The 24,541-nt window shown below is 38.3% G+C and overlaps 6 protein-coding genes across 7 annotated transcripts; 5 read left to right on the top strand and 1 right to left on the bottom strand.

The window, feature by feature from the left end:
• Window positions 1–3,866, top strand: LOC137719832 (uncharacterized). The gene is made up of 14 exons (XM_068458843.2): window positions 1–155; window positions 521–669; window positions 762–889; window positions 1,011–1,131; window positions 1,205–1,286; window positions 1,367–1,437; window positions 1,610–1,651; window positions 1,749–1,873; window positions 2,083–2,176; window positions 2,261–2,363; window positions 2,448–2,626; window positions 2,703–2,808; window positions 2,918–3,004; window positions 3,364–3,866. Exons 2-14 carry the CDS (start codon window positions 539–541, stop codon window positions 3,448–3,450), a joined length of 1,356 nt encoding a protein of 451 aa, XP_068314944.1. The 5' UTR covers window positions 1–155; window positions 521–538; the 3' UTR covers window positions 3,451–3,866.
• A 3,686-nt stretch (window positions 3,867–7,552) lies between these two features.
• Window positions 7,553–10,805, top strand: LOC137709866 (putative HVA22-like protein g). Of its 2 annotated transcripts, none has more exons than XM_068448844.2 (7): window positions 7,553–7,991; window positions 8,757–8,799; window positions 8,898–8,996; window positions 9,084–9,140; window positions 9,229–9,292; window positions 9,408–9,617; window positions 10,098–10,805. In XM_068448844.2, the coding sequence occupies exons 2-7, from the start codon at window positions 8,768–8,770 to the stop codon at window positions 10,521–10,523; spliced, it is 888 nt and encodes a 295-aa protein (XP_068304945.1). In that variant the 5' UTR covers window positions 7,553–7,991; window positions 8,757–8,767; the 3' UTR covers window positions 10,524–10,805. The 2 variants fall into 2 exon arrangements, with proteins under 2 accessions (XP_068304945.1, XP_088541791.1); XM_088685665.1 differs by having other exon boundaries at window positions 7,609–7,919.
• Window positions 10,806–11,632: 827 nt separating this feature from the next.
• On the top strand, window positions 11,633–12,934 carry LOC137712205 (protein SPA, chloroplastic). The gene is made up of 5 exons (XM_068451324.2): window positions 11,633–11,930; window positions 12,038–12,121; window positions 12,200–12,251; window positions 12,527–12,683; window positions 12,770–12,934. Exons 1-5 carry the CDS (start codon window positions 11,763–11,765, stop codon window positions 12,789–12,791), a joined length of 483 nt encoding a protein of 160 aa, XP_068307425.1. The 5' UTR covers window positions 11,633–11,762; the 3' UTR covers window positions 12,792–12,934.
• A 620-nt stretch (window positions 12,935–13,554) lies between these two features.
• Window positions 13,555–15,403, top strand: LOC137749016 (putative diphthine methyl ester synthase). The gene is made up of 6 exons (XM_068489198.2): window positions 13,555–13,840; window positions 13,927–14,051; window positions 14,302–14,531; window positions 14,614–14,653; window positions 14,743–14,834; window positions 14,947–15,403. Exons 1-6 carry the CDS (start codon window positions 13,691–13,693, stop codon window positions 15,153–15,155), a joined length of 846 nt encoding a protein of 281 aa, XP_068345299.1. The 5' UTR covers window positions 13,555–13,690; the 3' UTR covers window positions 15,156–15,403.
• Window positions 15,404–15,976: 573 nt separating this feature from the next.
• LOC137719721 (endoglucanase 10-like) lies at window positions 15,977–19,283 on the top strand. Its single transcript, XM_068458758.2, has 6 exons — window positions 15,977–16,400; window positions 16,632–16,915; window positions 17,004–17,441; window positions 17,669–17,810; window positions 18,339–18,505; window positions 18,621–19,283. The coding sequence occupies exons 1-6, from the start codon at window positions 16,184–16,186 to the stop codon at window positions 18,951–18,953; spliced, it is 1,581 nt and encodes a 526-aa protein (XP_068314859.1). The 5' UTR covers window positions 15,977–16,183; the 3' UTR covers window positions 18,954–19,283.
• A 1,495-nt stretch (window positions 19,284–20,778) lies between these two features.
• LOC137713368 (cytokinin riboside 5'-monophosphate phosphoribohydrolase LOG3-like) lies at window positions 20,779–23,812 on the bottom strand. Its single transcript, XM_068452660.2, has 7 exons — window positions 23,514–23,812; window positions 22,685–22,782; window positions 22,556–22,586; window positions 22,364–22,463; window positions 22,102–22,172; window positions 21,847–21,990; window positions 20,779–21,205 (listed from the first exon to the last, which is right to left on the bottom strand). Exons 1-7 carry the CDS (start codon window positions 23,634–23,636, stop codon window positions 21,122–21,124), a joined length of 651 nt encoding a protein of 216 aa, XP_068308761.1. The 5' UTR covers window positions 23,637–23,812; the 3' UTR covers window positions 20,779–21,121.
• Window positions 23,813–24,541: the final 729 nt, after the last annotated feature.

Below are 24,541 nucleotides of genomic sequence, written 5' to 3'. Positions count from 1 at the left end.
ACCCGCGAATAGTTCGAATCTCTTTTTCTCGCGGGTCTCGCGTAAGTTGAAAAAACAGGAAACGTAGTCATGACTAAAACCCTAGATCAGCGAAAAGTCGGGGACCGTTGGGGTTTTAGCTTGTAGTTGTACTTTCTGCTTCAGTTCAAAATTCAGTAACACTATGTTTGGATGAGAAAAATAAACATAGAATTTTGGTAAAAGTCAGAATTTATAGATTGACAGGTACCAATTCTCTTGTTTGGATTCATAAATATAGAAATTTAGGATTTCCTCATGGAAAAAAGACTTGGAATTTGAGACCTTCAAATCCCAAGTTCAAATTCCATGTAAATAGGTGTCATTTCTCAATTTCTATGATTGCGAGTTTAAAAATAACAAATTTCGTATTCAATTCCATTGTTCTTTTAGGTTAACCAAACAAGAAAATTTATAAATTCTAGAAAATAAAATCTCGTCATTTCAATTTCCGTCATTTTTAAATTCCTTAGTAATCTTAAATTTCTTCACCCAAACATAGTGTAAAAGATAACAAAGAATGGAAATTTCTGAAAGTAAGCCCCAAATCGAATTATCTGAAAACCCTAGAGCCACCTGGGACGGTTGCTCCGTCTTGCTCGACATCAACGACGGCGACCGTCTGGTTTTCGCCCGCCTCTCCGCCGGAGCGTAAGTAGTAGTCTTTTGCTATCAGTTTTGTTCTGTTTTTGTGTTTCGAGTTGTTGAGAATTCTTACAGCTGAATACGGAATGGAAGTGCAGGAAAGTGAAAATTGGGAATAAGAATTGCTCTCTGCAGCCCTTGATTGGCTGCCCCTTCGGCTCTTTCTTTCGGGTCGAAAACGGAGCTGAAGGCCCGTATTTGGCCCGCTACACTCCGTTCACGGAAGGTTTGGTTTTTAATTTGAATTTGTTTAAATTATTTATTTGATTGTGTTACTGTAAAACTTGGGATAAATGACTTTGTATTTTGCTTGATATTTGGCTCTTTTCTTGAATTTATGTGTATAGGTAATTATGTTCCAGAAAAAGGTGAAATTCAATCAGTAGATGAGTTTAGAGATAATCGAGCATTAGTCGATAACAATAAAGCGCAGAGCCTAACCGGTGAAGACATTAACGGAATGCGACAGTGAGAACAAACTTTAATTTGTATTTTGGCTTCTTTTGTACATTTTGGTGGACTTATACAAGGATAATTGCAGACAGGGTGCAACGGGCGATGAAATAGTTGAAGCTCTCATTGCAAACAGTGCGACGTTTGAGAAGAAAACTGTTTTCTCACAGGTAATTGAGATCATTTGAGTACCACATTGTATTCATTTGAGGTAAGCTGATCCTATTTCTTGTCTGTCTGTTGTCTGCAGGAGAAATATAGGCTTAAGAAGCAAAGGAAGTATGCTCCCATTGTACTTATGAGGCGCCCATTCACTAGAAGGTTACCTCTTATTTCTGAAGCACGAGCTTTATTTTGAAGTCATATTGCCATTCTATCAGCGAGAACTATCTCTGCACTTGGCATTTTTTTTGGCTGCCGTTCTGAATCTGCATCTATATTTAGAATTTCGGATTATTTTTACTGACTTCTTGTTGTTTGCTGTTTCTCTCAGTATATGTGAGGCGTACTTAAAGAAATATCCGAATAAAATTGGGTAAGGGGCCACTTATGAGTTTCCTCTACTTTTGGTAAGCTACTTTCCCATATTATTTGCTGAGAATTTACGTATCATATGATTGCCTTTGGTTCAGATTCTTGCGGATGGATACATTGTCTCTTCTGCTTTCCATGGCTAATGTTTCTGCAAATTCTGATGTCCTCGTAGTGGATATGGTTGGAGGACTTCTAACTGGTGCCGTGGCGGAGCGTTTAGGAGGTCTGCTATATATTTTTTTTTACCCCAATTGCCCTTTACTATTTGCAGCTTCGAATGTTTTTTCAATCTACACGTATTATGGGTGTTGAAGTAGTGAAACTGAAGTAAATTATATCCAAAGGAAAAGGAAATCTATTTGTTATGGCTACTTTGTGTGATTGCAACAATTTTCTTATGACACCTCGGATGTTGAATGCTATGTTTGACAGGTATGGGCTATGTCTGCAATACATATCTCGGTGGCTCGCCTTATTCTATGGATATAGCGAGGATATTCAACTTTGGAGATGAAATTTGCAAGAGGTACATCTGCCTTTGAGTTACATAAAGTAGGAAGGGTACACACTTCATGTAACCAACTTTTGATATATCGTGTTTTTGTCGCAGGATTGTGAAGTCTCCTCACACTGACCTTTTATCTTTCCAAAACGGACTGCCCAAACCAGTCAGTCAGGACACGGACTCCTGTAACATGGAATTTCGGCCAAATGTAAGTGACACTTCATTTAGTCTGCACAACTTTTTTCCTTGCAGTTTCTTAATTGTTTCAGGTACTCTTATATTTTTTTGTCAGGGCCAAATTTTTTCAGCAGTCAGTACGGAAGAAGTATCTCTTACATCTGAAAATGTGATATCAGAACCTGTTCCCGAGTCTACCCGTTCTCCAGTAATCAAAATATCCAAACCTGCAAAATTGGGAGAAAAAGCACCACAGGAAATCATTAGCTCGTGGAAAGAAAATGGTTTCTCTAGGTAAATATTGTTGTCATTTGTTTAGTTTACTAGTTGAAAGTAGCATCTAGTTGATGGTTCTGCATTCTTTTTGCAGTTTAATAATAGTAGCACCGGAGCTGGATGCATGGGGCTTAGTGAAAGAGATCTTGCCACTTGTGTCAAATTCTGCTCCCTTTGCTATTTTTCAACAGTATCTTCAGGTTGTTAGCTTCAAATACTTGATAATACCAAATTAATAATTTGCCCATACGGATTCTTCACCCGTTTGTAGACGAATAAACTAAAACTGTTATACTTTTTAATATGCAGCCTCTTGCAACATGCATGCACAATTTACAGCAGGGGAAAATGGCGATTGGCATGCAAATTTCAGAACCTTGGTTACGTGAATATCAGGTTTGTTCGGTATATTCTTTATGTATCTGTTCTGGTCTGCGAGTTCTAAATCTATAGATTTTAATGTCATTTTGCTATCAGAATTCCTGTTTTTGCTTAAGATGTATGATGGAAACGTTGAGAAAGTTTCCTAGCTCAACTTCTGTCGTAATCTGTTTATACCATCCCGTTGATTTTGTGAGGACCATCACTGGCCACGCTGAGATGCTAATTCTTCTTGTGCCGTTGTGCCAAGTCCATTGTTAATTCCTGGTTTAATGTTTCTGTAACTTTATACACCATTATTTGATGCGTTCTTTAGTGTTTCTTGGATGATTCCTGTGCTGAAACGAGACTGATTGCAAATAATTTCTTTTCAGGTACTTCCATCAAGAACTCATCCATGCATGCAGATGAATGGATTCGGTGGGTACATTCTCAGCGGGACCAAAATTTCACCGAACTGATTTGAAAGAACAAAATCACTCCGCTGAGTTGCGACTAGTTATATGGATGTTCGTAGGCAAAACCACTGCGTGCAAAATGTACACTACTAGTTATTCGTCTTCTGTTTATCTGTAAACCTGCAAATTTTTTTCTTGCAGGATTTGCAATCTATGGGTCGTGGCTTATGTGTATCTGGGCCCCAATGTTTAAGATTTAGGATTCGAAGGCCCATATTTAGCAGAAGCTCATACTCTGCGAGCCAGTAAACCCAAAAATTTGAAGATTCGATAACATTAACAGTATAGTTTCTAACGTGTTCATATTGTGTAGCATGACATGTAGTTTCTAACGCAGTGGTGGATGTACATTGGGGCTAAGATGGTCTCATGACAACCAAGAGTATGAGAAATATACATGTGAAGATCTTTCGATTGTTTGGTATGAGTGTCTTTTGTGACCAACAAGTGTTTGATGTAATGTCTATTAGGAATATCTCGATAGCACCCGACAAGTTGCGTCTCTCAATAGCACTCATCATCTTGTTTAGGCAAATGTCGGTATATGTTGACTTGTGCAATATGGTTTGGCTGACGACAAGAAGTCCACTAAGTGTATGACTAAATGCCTTAGTGAATAAAATGAAATTTTTTGCGCATTTCTATCTATTTCTATTAAAAAACTTATCTTTAACCCTGAGAAGTGAGAACAGCTAACATTCGAATCTTAAATCCCTACTAATTAGACGGTTTGACCTAAGATTATACGCTTTGGAAATTAGTAGTTGGCGACATAGCAGCACTAGTGGGTAGTAGGTAGAGTTGGATATGCTGTCACTGCAGCTCGTTTATTTAAACGCAAATGACACAAGCAGTACTAATAAAAATTCTATTTGATGCGCTTCAAAGAGCCACCACAATTTCACCTAACTTCTTATCTACGACGGATTTTAATACTAATAACCATCACTCAAAGTAGGATTTGAATGGCCTACGTACTCGCAAGTCGCAAATCACAATTTAAATATTTGGTGCAACTTACGTTACACGTGTTTAGAGCTCGATGGTGATAATTCTCTTTCATGATTCACAGGTCAAATTATATATTGAAAGACCAACAGATAGAGTTCGTTATATCGAATTTTTTACTATGATTCGGTTTATGGTACATACTGGTATTTATATTTTGTGTCGGATGCATACTGGGATTATTTGTCGTTAACTTTTTAGTTGTATTATTGATTGCACATCTAACTCTTCGTTCATTTTTATATGTCATGAATTAGAGAGATACTTTTGTTTGTATCATACTTGACCAATTCTGAAATTACCAAGCATCGGCCAACTTCATACATTCAAAGATCCACTGAGGGGTTTATACTGAGGCATTCATGCCGAAGCATATGAGTTTCCCTCCAACCAGGAGCCCCATGACAACACGACACATGTCAATGTTAAAATAAAGTTCATAGAGTCTCACATCAATCGTGGACAAACTGAGGCATTCATGCCGAAGCATATGAGTTTCCCTCAAACCAGGAGCCCAATGACAACACGACACATGTCAATGTTAAAATAAAGTTCATAGAGTCTCACATCAATCGTGGACAAAAGTTGGAGACTCTCCTTAGCTATAAAAAAAGATCATTCTCCTACAATGAATCCCTAATGTCATTATTGTACTTAAACTAGTCATTAGTACCCACTAATGATGATTATGCTTGAACCTATGTATTTGTGTAGACTCTTCACTATTAATGAGAACTCTACTCCGTAGATGTAGCCAAATTTAGGGTGAACCACGTACATCTTGTGTTTGTTTTCCTATCTCTATCTCTTTACATATTATCCTCACTAGTAACCGGAGCAACCAAGTGAAGGTCACAAACTTGACACTTTACGTTGTTTCAAAGTCTTCATTGATTTTGTGCATCAAGAATTTTAACCAAGGACGTCACATGCCAAATGTTTATTGAATAGTTGTGGTAAATTTTAAATACATGGTAATATTCAATAAACCAATAACACTACTGAAACTGTGCATTGATTTGAAAAGAAAAAAACACATAGAGGATTTGAAGGTTTACGAAAAGGACAAGAAAATAAACAGAAGGTAAAGAGAGTGAAAATGGGTGTGGGGGTAAGGGTGAAGGGTATGAGAAAGACAGGCCAACAAACAAAAATAATAAGCAGCACATGACATGAGGGGAAAGAGAAGGCAGGGGAAGGTTCCGCTTGTCCCCTGAAATGGAATGCTGCTGGATTATTTGGACCGCTACTCGATCCAACTGCTACTAGCCTACTACTATCTATAATTTCATTTGAGAGAAACGTAGAGAATCCAAGGCTTCGAAAACCTCCCCTACTTTCCATATGCCTCCCCCTTTATGCCTCTAGTCTCATGAAAATTTGACATATCATATGAAATATAAATAAATTTCATGACACTGCTACGCTGTTAACATATGTTTCACATTAATAACCTAATGTTATATGAAGAAAACTTAATATTTTATTAACACGGGATGTCACGGTGGATGAAATCCTTTCTCGTATATGAATGGGCTTTTATACATTGATATTTGTGTTTCAAATTGTTGATTTTAGCAAAACTTATGATATGCTGCTCACTCGGCATGCATGAAACCACCAAGTTTTCCTTTTTTTTTTTTTTTTTTCCTTGTAAAATGAATGATGGAATCGGCGTGTAAATGGACACTCGATGGCAGCAGTCGAGTTGGGGAGAATCTTATTTTTCATTTGTACTTTTTAACTTTAAATTATTTGTCCAATTAAATGCTCGCTCTCTCTCTCTCAGTCGAGTTGGGGAGAATCTTATTTTTCATTTGTACTTTTTAACTTTAAATTATTTGTCCAATTAAATGCTCGCTCTCTCTCTCTCTCTCTCTCTCTCTCTCTCTCTCTCTCTCTCTCTCTCTCTCTCTCTCTTTGCTTCTTCTTTGTGGGAACGGACAAAAAGGGTAAACGGAGCACCACCTTTTCCTCCATCAGCCAGCCCTACCAAGCTGGCCTCTAGCTACCAACTCCGGCCCGATCTTGAGCCCACTTTACCTGGCCCAAAACCTCACCGTCTCAATCTCGTATGTCATCACAATTATGGTATATTGATTGTTGTTTTCATTTGTAGGTGACACATTTTAAGGTTGATTCACATAAATAACAAATTTAATACTTACTTAATCTCGTGAATCTCGTGGCGCACACTTTATTTATTCAAGTTTAATAGCATTGTGCTCCCTCGTTTACAACTAAGTTCGAATTTTACTCGTTATGATATAAATCAAATTAGAAAATCGCTTGGGCAAAATAAAAAGTCCTAACCTCTTGGTATCTAATTAATAAATTTATTACCAGTGGGATCAAATCATATAGAACCTCATGCTTTTGTTAAGCATTGTTTATTAATAGGAGTGAGATATCAAGACACCATTTTTACTTCTTACACATTTCTTGTTAATTTATGTCATTTGATCTTCTTTAATTCAGTCAATCCGACGATTGCAAATTAAAAAGATGTGTATGAAATAAAAATTAAAAATATGTGTATGAAGTAAAAATAGTATGGATAGCATACATCTATAATAACGGGACGGAACAATCCTAATCAATTAAGAGCGGCCAAATGTTATATTTGAAAAAGCCTTAGGGACTCAGGGAGGTTACCGTTATTTCCGTAGACCCCACCCCACTGTATACCTCTATCCATCCCATCCATAATCAAATACTTTATAATCAATCATAATGTCTTAACCCCACTCTATTAGTTTACCGAAATGCCACTACATGCTCCACCAAAAATAATGTTTTTCCAAACCTATTGTGAATCTTGAAGTCGCAAAAGGGCACAAACCGAACCATGCCTTAAATGGAAAGTTGTTGGCGACGTGGGCCGCGGCCCGAGAGGTTTTTTTAACTACAAAGGTCACACTGTTACTTGATATAATTAATTTATTAATATTATAATAAGTAAATTTATTTTTGAAATTATAACATATCATTTTTGTTTATTGCAAAAATTATAATAAGTGTGAGCTCTGAGATAAAAAGCTACGTACATGGTATGCATTTCGTTATATTACTGTCGCGAGTTACCTTAATAATAGGGTTTTTGTGCCATATAAATCGTTCTTTTAAGGAGTTAAGGAAAAACTTGAGCCGCGTGTTTACCTTTAACGGTGATTCAAGCCCTAGTGCCGTAGTGCGTAACGCGCGGCCTTGTTCTACATATGCACACGCACACAGTGAACCCGCTCTCCATGATGACGGAACCCAAAAGCAAAGACTCACCGCATCATATAAAATCCGACGCCTGAGGAGAAAAAGCAAAACGCACATACAAATGGCAATTTAAAGTTTTAAACGGCACAAACACCTGTCTCTCTCTCTCTCTCTCTCTCACGCCGCCGATAACGTAACGGTTCTTTGAAACTTTCGGCGGAAAATCCGAGCTGTTCGGCGATTCGAGTTCTCTAGTAACTTTCACTTTCAGTGTTTTTCTTTTCAAACTGTTGATTCCGTTCAATTTTCAAATTTGTCTTTGAGAGGTACTCTCTCTCTCTCTCTCTAAAAATCTAATTGCTACTGTTTATCTTTTGAATATTTTCTTGAAAACCGATTTTATTTCATGAAAAATGAGATTGGATAATGTATCGACTCTTTTCAGCATCAGATTATTGGATTCTTAATTTCCCTTTTAGAAATGTAAATGATTTTTTTGCCTATTATTTTCATAATTTTTTTTGCTTTTAGTTCTTGTAATTTCTATATTGTCTGCAAAATTTAAGAAATTTTAATTTCTGTGCGGTATAATCGTATGCTTCAGCGGCTGTTCTTACAAATCTGGTTGTGCACTGAGCTCAGGGGATTTTGCTAATCCCAAATTCAATTCAAATCCAACTGCGCTCAGATACATTTTCGTTTCGGTTTCCAGGAATTTAGAAAATATTCTGTTCAAATACTTACAAATTCCTGGAAACCGAAACGAAATTTTTTTTAATCTGAGGATCAACATTTTATGATTTATGAAAGCAACAAAAAATGAGTCCATTATTTTTGTTAAGAATCTGAATATTGTATCAGCTCTACCTGTTGTGAACTTGTGATTTTGTTCTGCTCTTAATTTGTTTAGTGATTTTGTTTATCTAAAACAAATCCAATTTGCACTGCTACTAAGGTTCAAGAAGTATATTTGATATGTTGTTTGTCGAAAATTTGGTAGTTGCATGGTATAGAAGTGAGCTATTTTATGTTTCTTTTGTTACTCCAGACGATTTGTTTGACCAAGCGCTTATTTTCTTTTGTATGGGCAGGTATAAAGAAGATGATAGGATCCTTTCTTACCAGAACACTTGTGTATGTCATCGATTGGCCTTCGCTTTAGGTTGCGTTTCAAGGGACGTTTGATTATTTTCAAATCTAATTCCCGGGTTTTATGTCTTGGCATTTGACAGGATGGCTCTTGGATATGCTTATCCAGCTTATGAGTGCTACAAAACTGTTGAAAAGAACAAGCCAGAGATTGAACAGCTTCGCTTTTGGTGCCAGTATTGGTATAAACCCCGTCTTGTGTCTAAGATAGTCTTCTATTTGTCCTTATGATTCTTAGCGATGACCCGCTTTTCATCCTTGAATTTCAGGATTTTGGTGGCTGTTTTGACTGTTTGTGAGAGAGTTGGTGATGCTTTTGTTTCATGGTGGGGATTTGGATTGGAATGCTGAGAGAATTTAAATATGCTTTTTTGTGCCACTTCTTCGTCTCATTCTGTTTTTTTTTTCTTGAAGGGTTCCAATGTATAGCGAAGCTAAGTTGCTCTTCATTATATATCTGTGGTTTCCTAAAACAAAGGTATAGGATTCCGTAAGGGTTTTTGGACTCAGATTATCAGCTTATTTAATTTTTTGTTTGCCCTTTTATTACTAGTATACCTTTCCTCATGCTCACAACCATCTCCGTGTTGCAGGGTACGACCTATGTGTATGATTCCTTCTTTAGACCATATCTTGCGAAGCATGAAAATGAAATTGATAGGAACTTGTTGGAACTGAGAACTAGAGCTGGTGACATGGCAATTTTGTATTGGCAAAGAGCTGCAAGCTATAGTCAGACGAGAATATTTGACATTTTGCAGTATGTTGCCGCACAATCGACACCAAGCCCTCGCCCTGCGCAGGTATTATGATATGATTCGGACTTGGTGTTTTCAGTTTTACCATTATGTCCCATCACTATTGATTGCAACATCGCCAATCTTGGCATCCAGTCCGTTGGAGCAAGTTATCCAAACGTTATTGTCTTTCTATCATTCAGATATTTATTTTTTGTGCGTGTTGAATTGTTATGTTGGTGTTTTACTATGCTTTGCCCTTTCATCGTCTTTTCTTTAAATTAGTCTTTTCAACCTTTCAAGTACTTTTTTCAAGGTTATTTTGTTTGAACTTGGGGATATTATGTGTGTGTGTGTGTGTGTGTGTGTGTATTTCTTCCATTTAGTTATAGTTGATCGTTCATGCCTTGGTGAGGTTGGTACTGGATTGGAAGTCATCCTACCTTAGATGAAATGCTGTGTTGATTCACGAGTTATTGATTGTATGTCACATCTCTTTAATACTCTGCATTCCGCTATGCATGTGTGTTACTCTTGAAATTGCAGCCACAACAAGGTGTTAGGCGCCAACCGCCTGCTGGTCGCCAACCCCCTGCTGCTTCAGCTCCAAGTCGCCAAGCAGCTGCAACAACGCAAGCACAGCCTGAAGAACCGCCGTCTCCCACTTCCAGTACTTCTTCAAGCAAGGACCAAAAGGAGATTGCCGAAGCCTTAGCATCTTCACCAAACCCTAAACCTGCCCCGCAAGCAGCAGGTTCAGTTACTCTAAAAGCAACAGCAACAGCAGCTGCATCTGAATCATCGAGCCAAGCTACCCCAACTGAAGAGGTTGCACCAATGCAGATTGACGCAGTGCCATCCTCTTCAGCGACTGAAGAGACAAATCCTCCCCCGAAAGAGACAGTTATGGAGGAAACCATTCGGGTCACACGTGGAAGGTTGAGGAAAGCTCGTAATGCAGGAAGCCGTTGAAATTTCACGTTTTTAGATTTGCGTAGGTGGACAAAAGACGGCTATTTGAACGGCTGTTTCATTCGTTTTTTTTCATCGTTGAACGCAATTCAGCAGATAAAAAGGGTTCTGATATATTGTAGGGGCTGATTGAACAATTACCAGAATATAACGAACGTGGTATTGGAATCGGAGTTGAGTCAGGAGAAAGATGAATCAGGTGTTGATGTATATAAATTTGGGTTATGATAAGTAATTTGAAATAATCTAAATTGAAAGCACCAAATCTTTATTTGTTGGTTATAGACGGGATATCATTTGTGGTTAAGTTTGAACTTTTGAACGCCACTTCATCAGGTCAAGATGTCGGAAAAACTTTAGTAAGGCAGGGCGACCAAGTGCATTGACATTGTACCTACTTGGACGGGGTGAGATGATACATGAATATAGGGCTTGTTTTTGTTTTTTTGAGGGTGAATTCTAAGGTCTACCCGTCTAATCATATGACTGACCAACTACACACACATGAGAGCCCCTTATATTGGATTAGGATTCTTTTCGCATCCCTTCCATCTGGATTATCCGGATCCTTTAATCCTATTCGTTCAACCGAACATTGAATGACAAGGAATTAACTAAACTTTATTTTCTTTTTTCGCTTTTTCATGTTCATCTTCTACTCCTTTCTCACACTTTCTCTCTCTCTCTCTAACTCTCTTCTTTCTCAATCTGGGAGGACTTGGTTCCAGTTTTGGGCAACCGAAGTCTGGAAGACGACGGTGTGGGAGTGGTGGGTCGGCAGTTGGAGCCAACACCAATCGGAGAACGCAGAGATTTGAAGGATTCAGAGGAAAGGGATCCAGGGAGAATTTCAACTGCTCTATATTGTCTTTTCTCCTGTCCTACCACACCTCATTTTCTCTTCATGTGATAAATGATTTGACCAGCCACGTGGTGACTCTACACCGAAATTTTTCTCCTAAAATTAAGATGGGCTGGACCCAGCTGAACGAGATATTGGGCTTCCATAATGCGAAATTCAAAAGATTTCATTTTTGTTTTTCACCAGCAAAGGAAGGGAGCCACGTAGGAGGGAGGAACGTTGAGTTGAGTTTGTGATAGAAAAAGCTCTTGAGAGTCTGGTGGTTGAAATTAGAGGTAACTGCCAACCCCACATATCCCAAACTCCACCATCGCCTTGCAATTTCTTCTTCTCCTTCCGTCTTCTTCAAACTTCAGTTTCAGTAAATAGACGTGGAAATGTCACAAGCACCCTCACTCCCCCGTCTTCGCTCTCCCTTCCTTTCTTGCCCCCTCAAGCTTTCCAACTCCCCTTCTTCCTTCTGCGCGTCCCACAAGTTTGCAAGAAATCAACGGTCACCGAAGTCGTATCCATGCATCAGAGCCATTGATCTCGATCAAAACACGGTTCTCTTTTCTCTAATTGTCAACTTTTCCGTTAATTTTGAACTTTTTTCCTTTTTTTTTTCTTTCAATAATTTTGTGTGGAATCTGAAGTAGGCATGAATTTGCAGGTAGTTGCAATCTCAGTTGGGCTTGTGAGTGTTGCCGTCGGGATTGGCATTCCGGTTTTCTACGAAACACAGATCGACAGTGCTGTGAGTTCTTTCAACTTCCCAGTATCTAATTTTGATTGAATAAGTTGTATTAATATATATTAATAATGCTAACTGCAGGCAAAGCGAGACAACACTCAGCCATGCTTCCCTTGCAATGGAACCGGCGCACGTAAGTATAGTATTTTTCGTCAAACGATACGATATATACAAAAATACTTCTACAACTTGGTAGCGAACTCACTCACAAATTTATATCGTCTTACATCAGTGTGAGCGCCTGCAGTAACTAATATTAACAACTTGGTAGCTGTGTTTTTTTAATCAAATATTAAACATCTTGTAAATTTGTGGTTTCGAATTTATTACATTGTTCTTGTTATACCCTCGAATTCATGTGGCATGGCGTTTACATTTAGGTGTCGTGATGAAAATTATGTGTCGCAGAAAAATGCAGATTTTGCACGGGAAGTGGGACGGTGACAGTAGAGCTTGGCGGGGGTGAGAAAGAGATGTCCAACTGCATCAACTGCGAAGGGGTCGGTTCGTTTACGTGCACAACATGTCAGGGTTCTGGGATTCAGCCTCGGTACCTTGATCGCAGGTGCGATGATTCTTGTATTTGGATCATATTCGGTCTATCAGTATGCATGAAACTAACTCATTTGTGAATATTTTGTTGTCCTTCAGAGAATTCAAAGACGATGACTGATCGAGGTCTGCTATATATTGCTAAGAAGAGTAAATGATTGTCGAGAAGAAATCTTCACTTTTTTTGTTCTTGTTTTTTTTACACTTAATCAGTCCAATTGCTTTCATGTGATCATTCAGATATGAATTAGCAGTTTTCTAACTTGCCCTCCTCTTCTTTGCCCTTCTCTTCTTCTCTTGTGCTTCTTGTGTTTCATCTAGTATTTTTTTCTTGAATCAATGTACTGAATGGGAAATATTGGCTTAAGGGTTTAAATCTTCTACCAAAAATAATATAAATGTCTTTGTGCAAAACTCATTGATCCACTATTATTCAGCACTGATATTATCATCAGTTTATATTTAAACACTTGCTAGGAGCACACTAACACAACCAATGTGGAGTTTAATTGCAAAAGACATCGATGTTATTAGTAGCAAAACCGTTTATGTATTGTAATTTGTTACACTTCTACGTAATAAACTCCGCTACACGATTTCGGGAGAAAGATATTTGCATAAACAGCATGACTGGGCTCTAGAGTAGCTCTCACACGGTTAAAATCACATGAGATCTAGTGAGACCGAAATACAATAAAGTCTTTGAAATAAATAAAAAATACAGTAAAGTCATGGTTTTGGAAGAGATGCCCCACATAAAAAACAAGCACCAATTTTAAAATTGTTGGGCTTTTGTTAAAATCTTGTCGGTGAGGCCCGAACTTGAATAGAGCCCGGCCCGCGCGTATCGTTGAACCCCGTCTTCCTCTTAGTCCTGACTGGCCGCCACTGGGTAGGGAGAGAGAGTTTGGAACGACGTCGGATCGAGTTGGCGGCACCTGGATTCCAACTAGGGTTTTGCAGAGTTCCAAACTTTCAAACCAGAAAGAGAGAGAGAGAGAGAGAGAGAGAGAGCGAGAGATGCTGTACATAGTAGGACTGGGATTGGGGGACGAGAAAGACATAACTCTGAGAGGATTAGAGGCTGTGAAGAAATGCGACAAAATTTTCATCGAAGCCTACACTTCCCTCCTCTCATTTGGCATCTCCTCCGACGGCCTCTCCACCCTCGTACTCTCTCCCTCTCTACTTCTCTATTTGTTTACAGAACTTGTTCAACTTTTTCAAAAAAAATTGAAATGGAAGTTTGATTGCAGGAAAAGTTGTACGGAAAACCAGTGATACTTGCGGATAGAGAAACGGTGGAGGAGAGGGCCGACCAGATTCTAACTGCAGCTGCTGCTTCCGACGTCGCCTTCCTTGTCGTTGGCGATCCTTTTGGGTATGACCAATCTCTCTGCAGAACTAGAAAAATCTTGTATGCGTGGAATTTATTTATTTTACTAGGAATTGGGGAAGTAATTAAAATTTAGTTTCCAAGAATGTCGGAATTATGATCGAAATAATGGTGACTTAATCAATTGAGCATTTTGGAATTATATAATTGTGTGTAATGGATCCAAAAGCTATGAGGAATGTCTTCGCACGCTAATTACTGCATTCTTTCTTGCGTAATTTGATCTAAAACGCAGAGCTACGACACACACTGATCTTGTCGTTCGAGCCAAGAAGTTGGGGATTGATGTCAAGGTGGTGCACAATGCGTCGGTGATGAATGCAGTTGGAGCCTGTGGATTACAACTCTACCACTACGGAGAGACAGTTTCAATACCATTCTTCACCGAGACATGGAGGCCTGATAGCTTTTATGAGAAGATTCAGAAAAATCGTGCGCTTGGACTGCATACGCTATGCTTGTTAGGTTCGGTTCTAGATACTTAAAAAACTGACACCACTTGATGCTTATCTTACTATACACTCATCACAAATTATTTTCGCTGTAGACATACGGGTGAAGGAACCGACTCTGGAATCGTTGTGCAGGTTTAGGTTTTGTGTGTGATTTAGGTTTTGTGTGTTTTTGTGCTTCCACGATTGCATAGGCTTATTTTTGTTACTTGCCTCCCTTTCAGAGGAAAGAAGCAGTATGAACCGCCTAGATATATGTCGATAAACACTGCAATTGAGCAGCTTCTGGAGGTTGAGCACAATCGAGGAGAATCTGGTAACCATGTCATTTTTTCAGATCTTTACTTCAAACGTGATTGTTACCTATTGTCTGGCCTCTGCACAATAAAACCGTTGCTACATTTTTTTATTCTTGCATTACCTTGCAGCATATAATGAAGACACGATGTGTGTTGGGCTTGCTCGGCTGGGAAGTGAGGATCAGAAGATCATTTCTGGTACAATGAGGCAACTGCATTCGGTTGATTTTGGAGTGCCCCTCCATTGCCTTGTTATAGTAGGCAAAACTCATCCAGTGGAAGAAGAAATGCTGGATTTTTACAGACATTCGGAAGAGAATAATCATGGCACTGTATGATTATAACGCTGATAGGACGGCATTTACCTGATCTACTTTTCTATAGTGAACTGTTGTACCATATGCAGCAGAGACAGAATAGGAGGCTACGGTTACTTGGCTTTCAAGAGAGATCGGAAGATAGGTTGTTGTATGACGCCAAACTGCTGTCATGCTGCGCAATCCGATTTTGTGAATCGAGTTTTGTCGAGTTGCTGGAATACATTATGTGCCGTATTAATTTCACTTCTCTTCAATTTTGAGCGAAATACATTTGTCGTGACTATTTCTCATTGTGTGTATGCTTATTCAGAGATGAATAATATTGAGACCTTGCTAAAAGAAAAGCCATATTATGAACATGTGCCATGAGTTTCATCCTAATCTCTAACCAGATATTACAAGTGCTGCCTTTGGTGAAACGACATCTCTTCAAAACATGATTTTGGTGCCTTCAATTCTCCTCCCCGTTTGACGGAATACGATCGACGTTTTACGAAGCCGCATGATTGTATTCTGTCAAACATGGAGGAGAATCGAAGTCGTGTTCAGAATTTCTGAATTGCCTTTTAACAAAAGCTGGATCGTCGACTGCACATTCGTACCAGAAATCGGTTTGCCTTCCTGTCTGTGGCCAGTTGGACGGTTAAAATCATCTGTTCCTCTCAAATATCCAACGGCAAACACAGGTCTTCGTCATTTCTGAATTACAGCAGATCTGTCCGTTCGTTTTCCCAGCCCGCACGAGGGCTATTTCCGTCATTTGACAACGATTATCCCGCCAAACCATCCAAACAAAGCACCAAACTCCAAAAATAAAAAAATAAAAAAAATAAAAAAACAGAAAAAGACCGCGAAATTGACCTCTCGTCTCGGTTGTCAACCGTGTAAAATCTGAAGGCCGATCCGAGAGGGAACGCCAATCATCGCTTAATCAGACGTTAATCTCCTCCGAAACCTCGATTAATGTCTGTTTGTCTTGTCACAATGTGTTAAGACAGATCTCTTAATATTTGCCTACCTCTTGTGGTTTTAGTTGGTCCAGAAAAATGGGAGCTAAACCGAGGTGCAAGGGGTGGTGGGTGTGGGTGCTCGTGCTCGTGATCCTCGCTCTCGTCGCCGGCGGGGTCATTTTCGCGGTCGTCAAGAAAATAAAGAAAAACTCCGGCGATGACGACGGTGCGGTTCCAGGGCCTCCCGGCGCCATTACCCAGAAATACTCCGACGCTCTCAAAGTCGCCGTCCAATTCTTCGACGTCCAGAAATGTACCTTTCTCTCTCTACATTCGCAACGTGTTCATTTTTTTTTCACTAAATAATTAGTTAATTCACATTATTAGTATCACCCAATGCCTCAATTGGTAAATGTTTGATCTTTGTTTTGTTATTTTTCGTCTTTTGCATTGCGAGTTTTCGATGTATTAATTTCCAGTTTACTAAATGTTGTACGTATAGTGCTTGACCTGTAATGATGTTGTGGGTGATTGTCATATGTAGCCGGTAAGCTGGTGGATAACAAGATATCGTGGAGAGGGGATTCGGGTCTGAAAGATGGAAGCGATGCGAAGTTGGATTTGTCCAAGGGAATGTATGACGCTGGGGATCACATGAAGTTCGGATTTCCAATGGCGTATACCGCCACGGTGTTGTCGTGGGCGATTCTTGAGTATGGTGATCAGATGGATGCGGTGAATCAGTTAAAAACTTCTCGAGCCTCTCTCAAGTGGATCACTGACTTCCTTGTCAATGCTCATCCTAAGGACAATGTGCTCTACATTCAGGTTCGTATAACGTTGAATTATATTCATTACGTGCAAATCGCAATGCTTATGAAGCGTTTTTGACTTGCCAATTCATATTCTGGGGCAGGTGGGTGACCCTAAAAAGGACCATGAATGTTGGTATAGGCCGGAAGACGTGACTGAGAAGAGGCCGGCAACACAGGTCAACACTTCCGCTCCGGGAACGGAGGTAGCAGCTGAAACTGCAGCAGCTATGGCTTCAGCATCTCTCGTCTTTAAGAAAAGTGATGCCAAATATTCAGATACGCTTCTTTCGCATGCCAAAAAGCTGTTTACTTTTGCTGACAAAAACAGAGGCTCTTACAGTGAAAGCATCCCCGAGGTCCAGAAATTTTACAATTCAACGGGATATGGAGATGAGCTTTTGTGGGCAGCAGCCTGGCTTTACCATGCGACTGGGGATAAGGAATACCTTGATTACGTCACAGGGGAGAATGGAGAGGAATTTGCTCAATTTGGTAAACCGACGTGGTTCAGTTGGGATAACAAGCTTGCAGGAACCCAGGTATGTTGAGAACCATCATTTCTTTGTTTTTCTGCTGTGTTTTAATCTGTCAAATGCCACAGTAGAATGCGACTCGCCCGAGAAACTATTATTTGACAATGTGTTGCTCTTCCTGGATTACTATAGTAGCTATATTTGAAGGACTTTCATTTGTAAGATAAGATACCATTATACTCGAGTAAAATTCGTCTTTCAGTCTTGTGAACAACTCTGCATTTTTACTGCAGGTTTTGCTCTCCAGGTTGACCTTCTTTGGTGGGAAGGACACCTCAGACAATTCTGGCCTTCAAAAGTACAGGAAAACAGCTGAAGCTGTTATATGTGGCTTCCTGCCAAACTCGCCAACGGCCACGAGCAGCAGAACAGACAGTAATCTTCTTCTCTATTGTCATATGACATGGATTATCGTGCATACCTTTTCTCCTTCTTGTTAAAACAAAAGCATTGCTCTTGCTACCCTGCCTCGAGATTAGTTCTCCAGAACTATATCAACGCCTCTTCTACATTGTAATGCACCAATTAATCTAAGATGTTATATTACTGATAACTTTATAAACACTAACCAATCTAACAGCCTCCGTTGTAGATAAACTCCTCTACCGTTCATAATAACTGATTCACACTTCAAAACAATTAGGGAGGATAAACACAATTGCTTGCTATTGTGTAGAAGAAAGTGATACTTATACTAGGCAAACATGAAGCTCTACAAATTTCAGAAATTTTCAAGCTATCGAGCATGTGTCCACGGTTGGAAATGTTATTCTCTTTTGTATCCTTTTAGCTTTATGCACCACACTCAAATCATCTAGGCTGGTTTGCATATGCTCGTAATTCAGTTCTTCTTGCCGTGTCTCTCATTCTCCTTGGCTTACCATCATGGTGTCCGCATTGCAGATGGTCTGATCTGGGTCAGTGAATGGAATGCTCTGCAGCAGCCGGTTGCTGCTGCTTTCCTAGCTGCTCTTTACAGTGACTACATGCTTACATCTGGCTCCACAAAACTAGAATGCGATGGAGAAACCTATAAGCCATCGGATATTCGGAAATTTGTTAGATCTCAGGTATGCTTTCTGATTTGTCTCAAGTAGATTTTGCATATATGCGCAGATGTTAGCAACAAACAGCCGCAACCTTCATAAACGTCTATTCATTCCTAAAGTGTTCCAAATTTTATAGGCGAATTATGTCTTGGGCGACAATCCTATGAAAATGAGCTACCTTGTCGGGTACGGGGATAAATATCCCAAATACGTACACCATAGAGGAGCGTCTATCCCGGCTAATAAGAAGACTAGCTGCAAAGAGGGATTCAAGTACCTTGACTCAACCAAACCCAACCCTAATGTAGCCGTTGGAGCACTTGTCGGCGGGCCATTCCTAAACGAAACATACATTGATGCCCGGAACAACTCGAGGCAAGGGGAGCCGAGCACATACAACAGTGCTGTCGTTGTTGGCCTTCTGTCAAGTCTGGTGACCACCTCTTCGGCAGTTAAATCCTTCACCTAGAGAGTCCTAGATATCGACCAACAAAAAAAAAAAAAAAAAAAAAAAAACAAGAGATTCCTAGATAACTAATTATAATTGTTTGTATTATATATATTATACTGCTGTGTACCTGTTTGTATGCATGCCTTGTTACTACTCACAAGTTACTGATGTAGTGCAGTAGTACGTAGTTTACTTTCCAATGATTTGGGCTATTACTTTACTATCTGAGCTTTTCTTTGTTTTGGTAAAGTGATATTTTGATCTACCCTAACTTAGGAGGAAGGGGATTTGAATTTGTGTGGTATAATGTTCTTGCCAATTAATCTAATGTTGCGAGTTTACAGCTTTTGTGGTTGGACTTTTGAAAATTCAAGTTTTCTCATATTTCACTCTGTTTTCTAGTTTTATGATTGAATGAATCAGAAAAGATTAGAAACAGAAACATGAGTGCAAAGAAATCGGAAATGTAAAAACTACTATTCGAAAAAGGTCAAATAAGCAAATTAAACAATCATCTTGAATAAGAATTATACATCATTTATGTAATGTGGATTCCAAAAAGTTTTGAATTAAAATCACGTGGGTATCGTTCGACATTAGTGCATATAGTTCTTCATGTTTATGATAACAGGGTTAAATATTAGGATTAAGGGAAAAGGTTAAAATTGGGAGTGGCAACTATAGGATTTGCAGAGTCATATGACACCACCACTTGTTTATCCATGTATAGAACCATGGAAACTCAAAGGAAGTTCCCTGCTCCTTCTCTCTTTTGGGTCTCAATCAACTACTTTCTTACCTTTTACGCTACGTCATTGTGACGCTGTTTACACAATATTGTATACTTTATTCTTTTTAATTAACAAATGTTGACTCGTTTGAGATATAATGCCTATGTGAATTATCTCACAAGTAGCATAATCATGGTTGGATGAAAGCTCTTCTCACTTTATAAGTAGTCTTCTCCCTTGTCAATATGCAATACCCACATGGGTTTTCACGAGTGCATTGTCCTTAGGCTCTCATCTCATCCACGACATCCATGGCCTCATGGCCATTAGCACCAAGAAAAGGAGAGGGCCACTTGCTTTTCCACCGTAACTTTTCGCTTTCCTTTTGTACACTGGGCAGTTTGTGAATGGTACGGTCAATGACAGGTGTCATGTCCACTACTTTGCATGATGAACGACCTTAGCCTAGATACCAACCAAGCCACCACCCAAAAATAATCTCCAGAGTCGAGGTCCAAACACTCTTCAAACCACTCACTCAAAGAATGGATAAAGAGTAGGAAAATATCAACAGAATTAGTTCAATTCAATGTGTTGAGAACGAAAGAGTGAATTTAGATAAACATTCAATATCCAATGCTAAAAGAACTCTTAAGTTCACCCTTTCTTTTGAAATTCTCCCTTACAACGTTATTCGACCGATCAATATTTGTCTCGTGTAATTAAAAAGTGAATTACCTGTCTAATAGGAGCTTGAGCACGCGTTGAATTGGTGATAAAAGAATATCTTTGCTCCCACTTGGTTCAAGAAGTATCGCTACTTGGTATTACTAATCCGGTTATGTTGGAACACTTAAATTGATTTTCGTCTTGAGCCTTGATAGTTTTCTTGGTTCACTCTCGTTTCTAGTTCTATCCTGATCTTCTTTCTTCTATTTACCAATACAATACGTTAAATCTAGTACGTGTCAATCGTATCATATTCATATATATTAAATTAAATGAATTTGTAATACAACGTAACCCGTCATTTTATATTTCACCTCTTTCTTAATTGTCTACGTAATGTTCCTCTCCACATCACTATCAGTCCTTTCTTTCATGAAAACAACTTGCAACAGCCAATCAATTTTTGAAACTATATTATGAATGGAATCAATAGAATATACAAACATCATGAATAACCGACGTGAAGAAGTAGTAATCAAATCACAGGTATTGTGATCCAGGTCAGACTCTAATTAGCAAAAAAAAAAAATCACAGGAAAAAAAAAAAAAAAAATACAAAAGCGTGACCACAGCTAAATAAAACAACTGTGTTGTTGGCACTTTTCTAATGGAGCTCACATCTAACAATGGTTGACTGCTATTGCTTAATTGTGTGTATTTTAAGAAAACAAATCTGCTGTATTAATCTAACGGTCATAAATCCTCCACGACGACATGATAGACTGGTCAACGTGCAATGTCTGACTTTGCCGTGTATTCCAGTTGTTGCTCCATCTCCCAACTCAGTCCACAATGCTTTGGAGCATATTCCTGCAGGTTTGTTCAATCAACATCTAAAAACCCCATCTGAATCATGCCATCCAAATGGACGGCTCAGATCTCATTAGTCATATCATTTAGCACTTTTTCTCAAGTGCCTTTACCTACAGGTACTTAGTACTGGTTTGGTATAAATGTGCATTTATACCAAAATGGATATAAAAAAAGACTGAGCTAAAAAAGGTGTTTGGTAAACACTTAAAAACAGCTTATTTTCACAATTTTGGATGAAAAAAAAAACTGAAAATGTGAAACAACAAAAATGAGCTTATTCTCACATCACAGCAGAAACAGTTTTTTTTCAAAGCACAACAATACCAAACCAGCTCTTAGTGGTAACCTATTTGACTGTTGGATCAAAATCGAACCATCTTCGGACAAGCTTTTGAATAAAATTTAGGGAACTTTAACAAAAAGTTTTCGGTACTGTTCACTTTAACAAAAAACCATATTTCTACACTAAAAAGTTAATTATGGTATTGTTCGTTTTACCTTTTATTTTGTCCTTATCGTTAAAACTCAAAGTTTTTAAACTCTTTTCATTTAAATTTAACAGTCAAATATGTGTCGACATTGAGTGCCTGTAAGTATTAAGAACAATGGATCTTTTAGCTTTGACAATTACAAAGTACCTCTAGTTTGCACATGAGTTCGTGGGGTGTTTCGGCAGAGACAATAATGTGACGAGCTGCAGGGTCAATGAAACCTTCATCCACAGCCTTGTCTATGAAGGATAGTAGTGAGTTGTAGTATCCATCCACGTTTAACAACCCCACCTGCATCATCCAAAATATTAACTTCTTAATTAATTAACATCTAATTGTAACTAAACCTACTTAATTTACAAAGACCAAAGGTGAATTTCTAGTTTGCTTATTACTAATTACCGGTTTGTCATGGATTCCCAACTGCGCCCAAGTGATCACTTCCAACAGTTCTTCCAAGGTACCATAGCCACCTACAATCAAACATATGAATGATTTATTTGGGAAGTGCTTTTTTAAATTAATAATGCATTGTCATAAAGAAAATTTAAACACATAATAATGCGCGATAGTTTGAAATAAAGTCACATTGATATTTTGGATATAAATAAATTCATTTCATCTTGTTACATAACGTGATTAGTTTAAGACGTTACTACCGTACCTGGCAAGGCAATAAAGGCATCAGCTTGGCGAGCCATTTCTGCTTTGCGTTGGTGCATGCCTGATACAGCTCTTACTTCTCCCACTGGCTCTCCTGTGATCTGAGATTATAAAATAATTATTTATTTTAGTATCTTCACTTAACACTAATAAAAGAATAAACAAATACATAATAATTAAGAAATTAAAATACCTCTCTTGGCATGAGAGTTGTGGGAATTACTCTGCAAATCAATGAAAGCAAAATACAAATCAAGATCGGAAATGAATAAAAATTTCAGAAAAGGCAGGGCAGATAGAGAGAGAGTGACAAGAATTTTACCCCAACACGTGGCGGCCACCATCATAGACAACTTGGGAGACCTGACCCATCAGTCCAATGCTTCCTCCTCCATAAACCAAGTCGATGCTTCTTTCAACCTGCAAAAAGATATCCTCTTTCCATCATTTACATCTCCTCTTTTTATATTTTTTATATTTTATCTTTTTCTTGTTAAAAAATATTAATGTAATATATTAACGTGATTGTGACCGTAACCGTTCAAATAAAAAGAGATAAAAGGAAAGAATCATACTCCCCTTCAAACATCTCATCTAATTAATATAATTTATGGTCAAACACCTATCATTTACGCTATCGTAAATTAAATTAAACCCTATAATTACACTTTTTAATCCTTAATTAATCATCATTTTTCTCAATTATTCATAATCCACACATCACTATCATTCTAACTTTAACCATATAACTGTGACGGTATTTCAAATCAATCAATCATTGTCATACATCTAAAATAAATAACAAGAATTGGTTAGCTTAGGAAACTGATGCAAGAAATGGCTCCAAATCTCAAATATCCATGATCCAAAAGTTACCATCTTTTTATGAATTGGGATTTGAAAGATTGAAATTCAAAGACCAATGGCTCTAGCGTGTCTCATCATATGCTGCAACAATATCAGACCCAAGCGAAAAATGCTTTTGGGTCTCTCTAAATGGTTAAATTCTCAAAGTAACAAGCAAATGGGTACCTCAATCTTCGATTAATTTCCAAGAATGACACATAAATTTCGATTTTCATAACATGTAAGGGTAAAAAAGGGTATGAACTTTACAAAGAGTGAAGAGAGCAGTGAGAAATAAGGGTTACCAATTCTTTGCCGAGTTTAATGGCAGCGAGCTGGTAGCTCGGGTTCTTGCCAGCACTGCTGCCACAGAAAACGCAGATACGGCTGAATCTCGATTTCATTGCAATCTGCTGCTGATTTTCCATTGCAGAAAGCCCTGAATCCAACTGGGCTTTTTGCTTCGATTGAGAAATGTCGAGAGAGAGAGAGAGAGAGAGAGAATGAACGAACTGGAGAGAGAAAAGAGCTTAACGTGAAGGTGTTTGTTGTGTTCAACAGTCAAGCAATCGCTATGAAAGCCATTGACAAAAGTTGAGGGAATGAAATTAATGGTATTGGTTCTTTAATTTATACAGGCAAAATATTAATAATTTAAAGGAATGCCCCGCTCATCACCATCTCATTTTCTCGTTTCGTGATATTGTTTCGATAATGAATTTTACGTTGAAATTGACGTTTAGGGTGATTGATTGCTCCTAAATTTTTGGAAGAGAATGCCGGTGCGTATGGACAGAATAATTGTGCAGGGTCACAAAGCATAGTAGGATTCTTTTCTCTTTAGATTTCTCTCTATTTTTCTCTTTTATTTAAACGGTTATGATTAAGCAACAACATATCTTGTGCTGACTTCATAGAGAGAGAAATATAAAGAGGAAAGTGTGAGAGAAAAGAAAGGAATTTGAAAGGGGAAAGAATCCTAGTTCCACCATATCACAACTTGATGTGTTGTTTCTTTTTCAAATTTGAGTAATGATACACTCACCACATTATTTTTTATATCACATTTATATCATCTTTTTAATAGAGGTAGAACCTACCAACACATGTGGGTCTCATTTATATTAGAGAAATAATATAAATGTGATACGAGAAATCTGGTACGAATAACATTTTTGTTCAAATTTTGGTTTTAGTAGCTGATTTGTTGAAAGGAATTAGGAAATCAGTACTATATAAGGAAATTGCAAACCAAATCAGAAATGAGTTTAATGGGGTGTAATCAATTGAGATTAGAACTTTAAAAAAGAATTAAAAAATTTAGAGTTATTCG

Source organism: Pyrus communis, chromosome 15 (assembly GCF_041283825.1).
Source record: "Pyrus communis isolate YQ-2024b chromosome 15, ASM4128382v1, whole genome shotgun sequence".
Lineage (NCBI taxonomy): Eukaryota > Viridiplantae > Streptophyta > Magnoliopsida > Rosales > Rosaceae > Pyrus > Pyrus communis.
The sequence above is the reverse complement of the archived record's forward strand: the minus strand, read 5'-3'. Positions and strand labels throughout refer to the sequence as shown.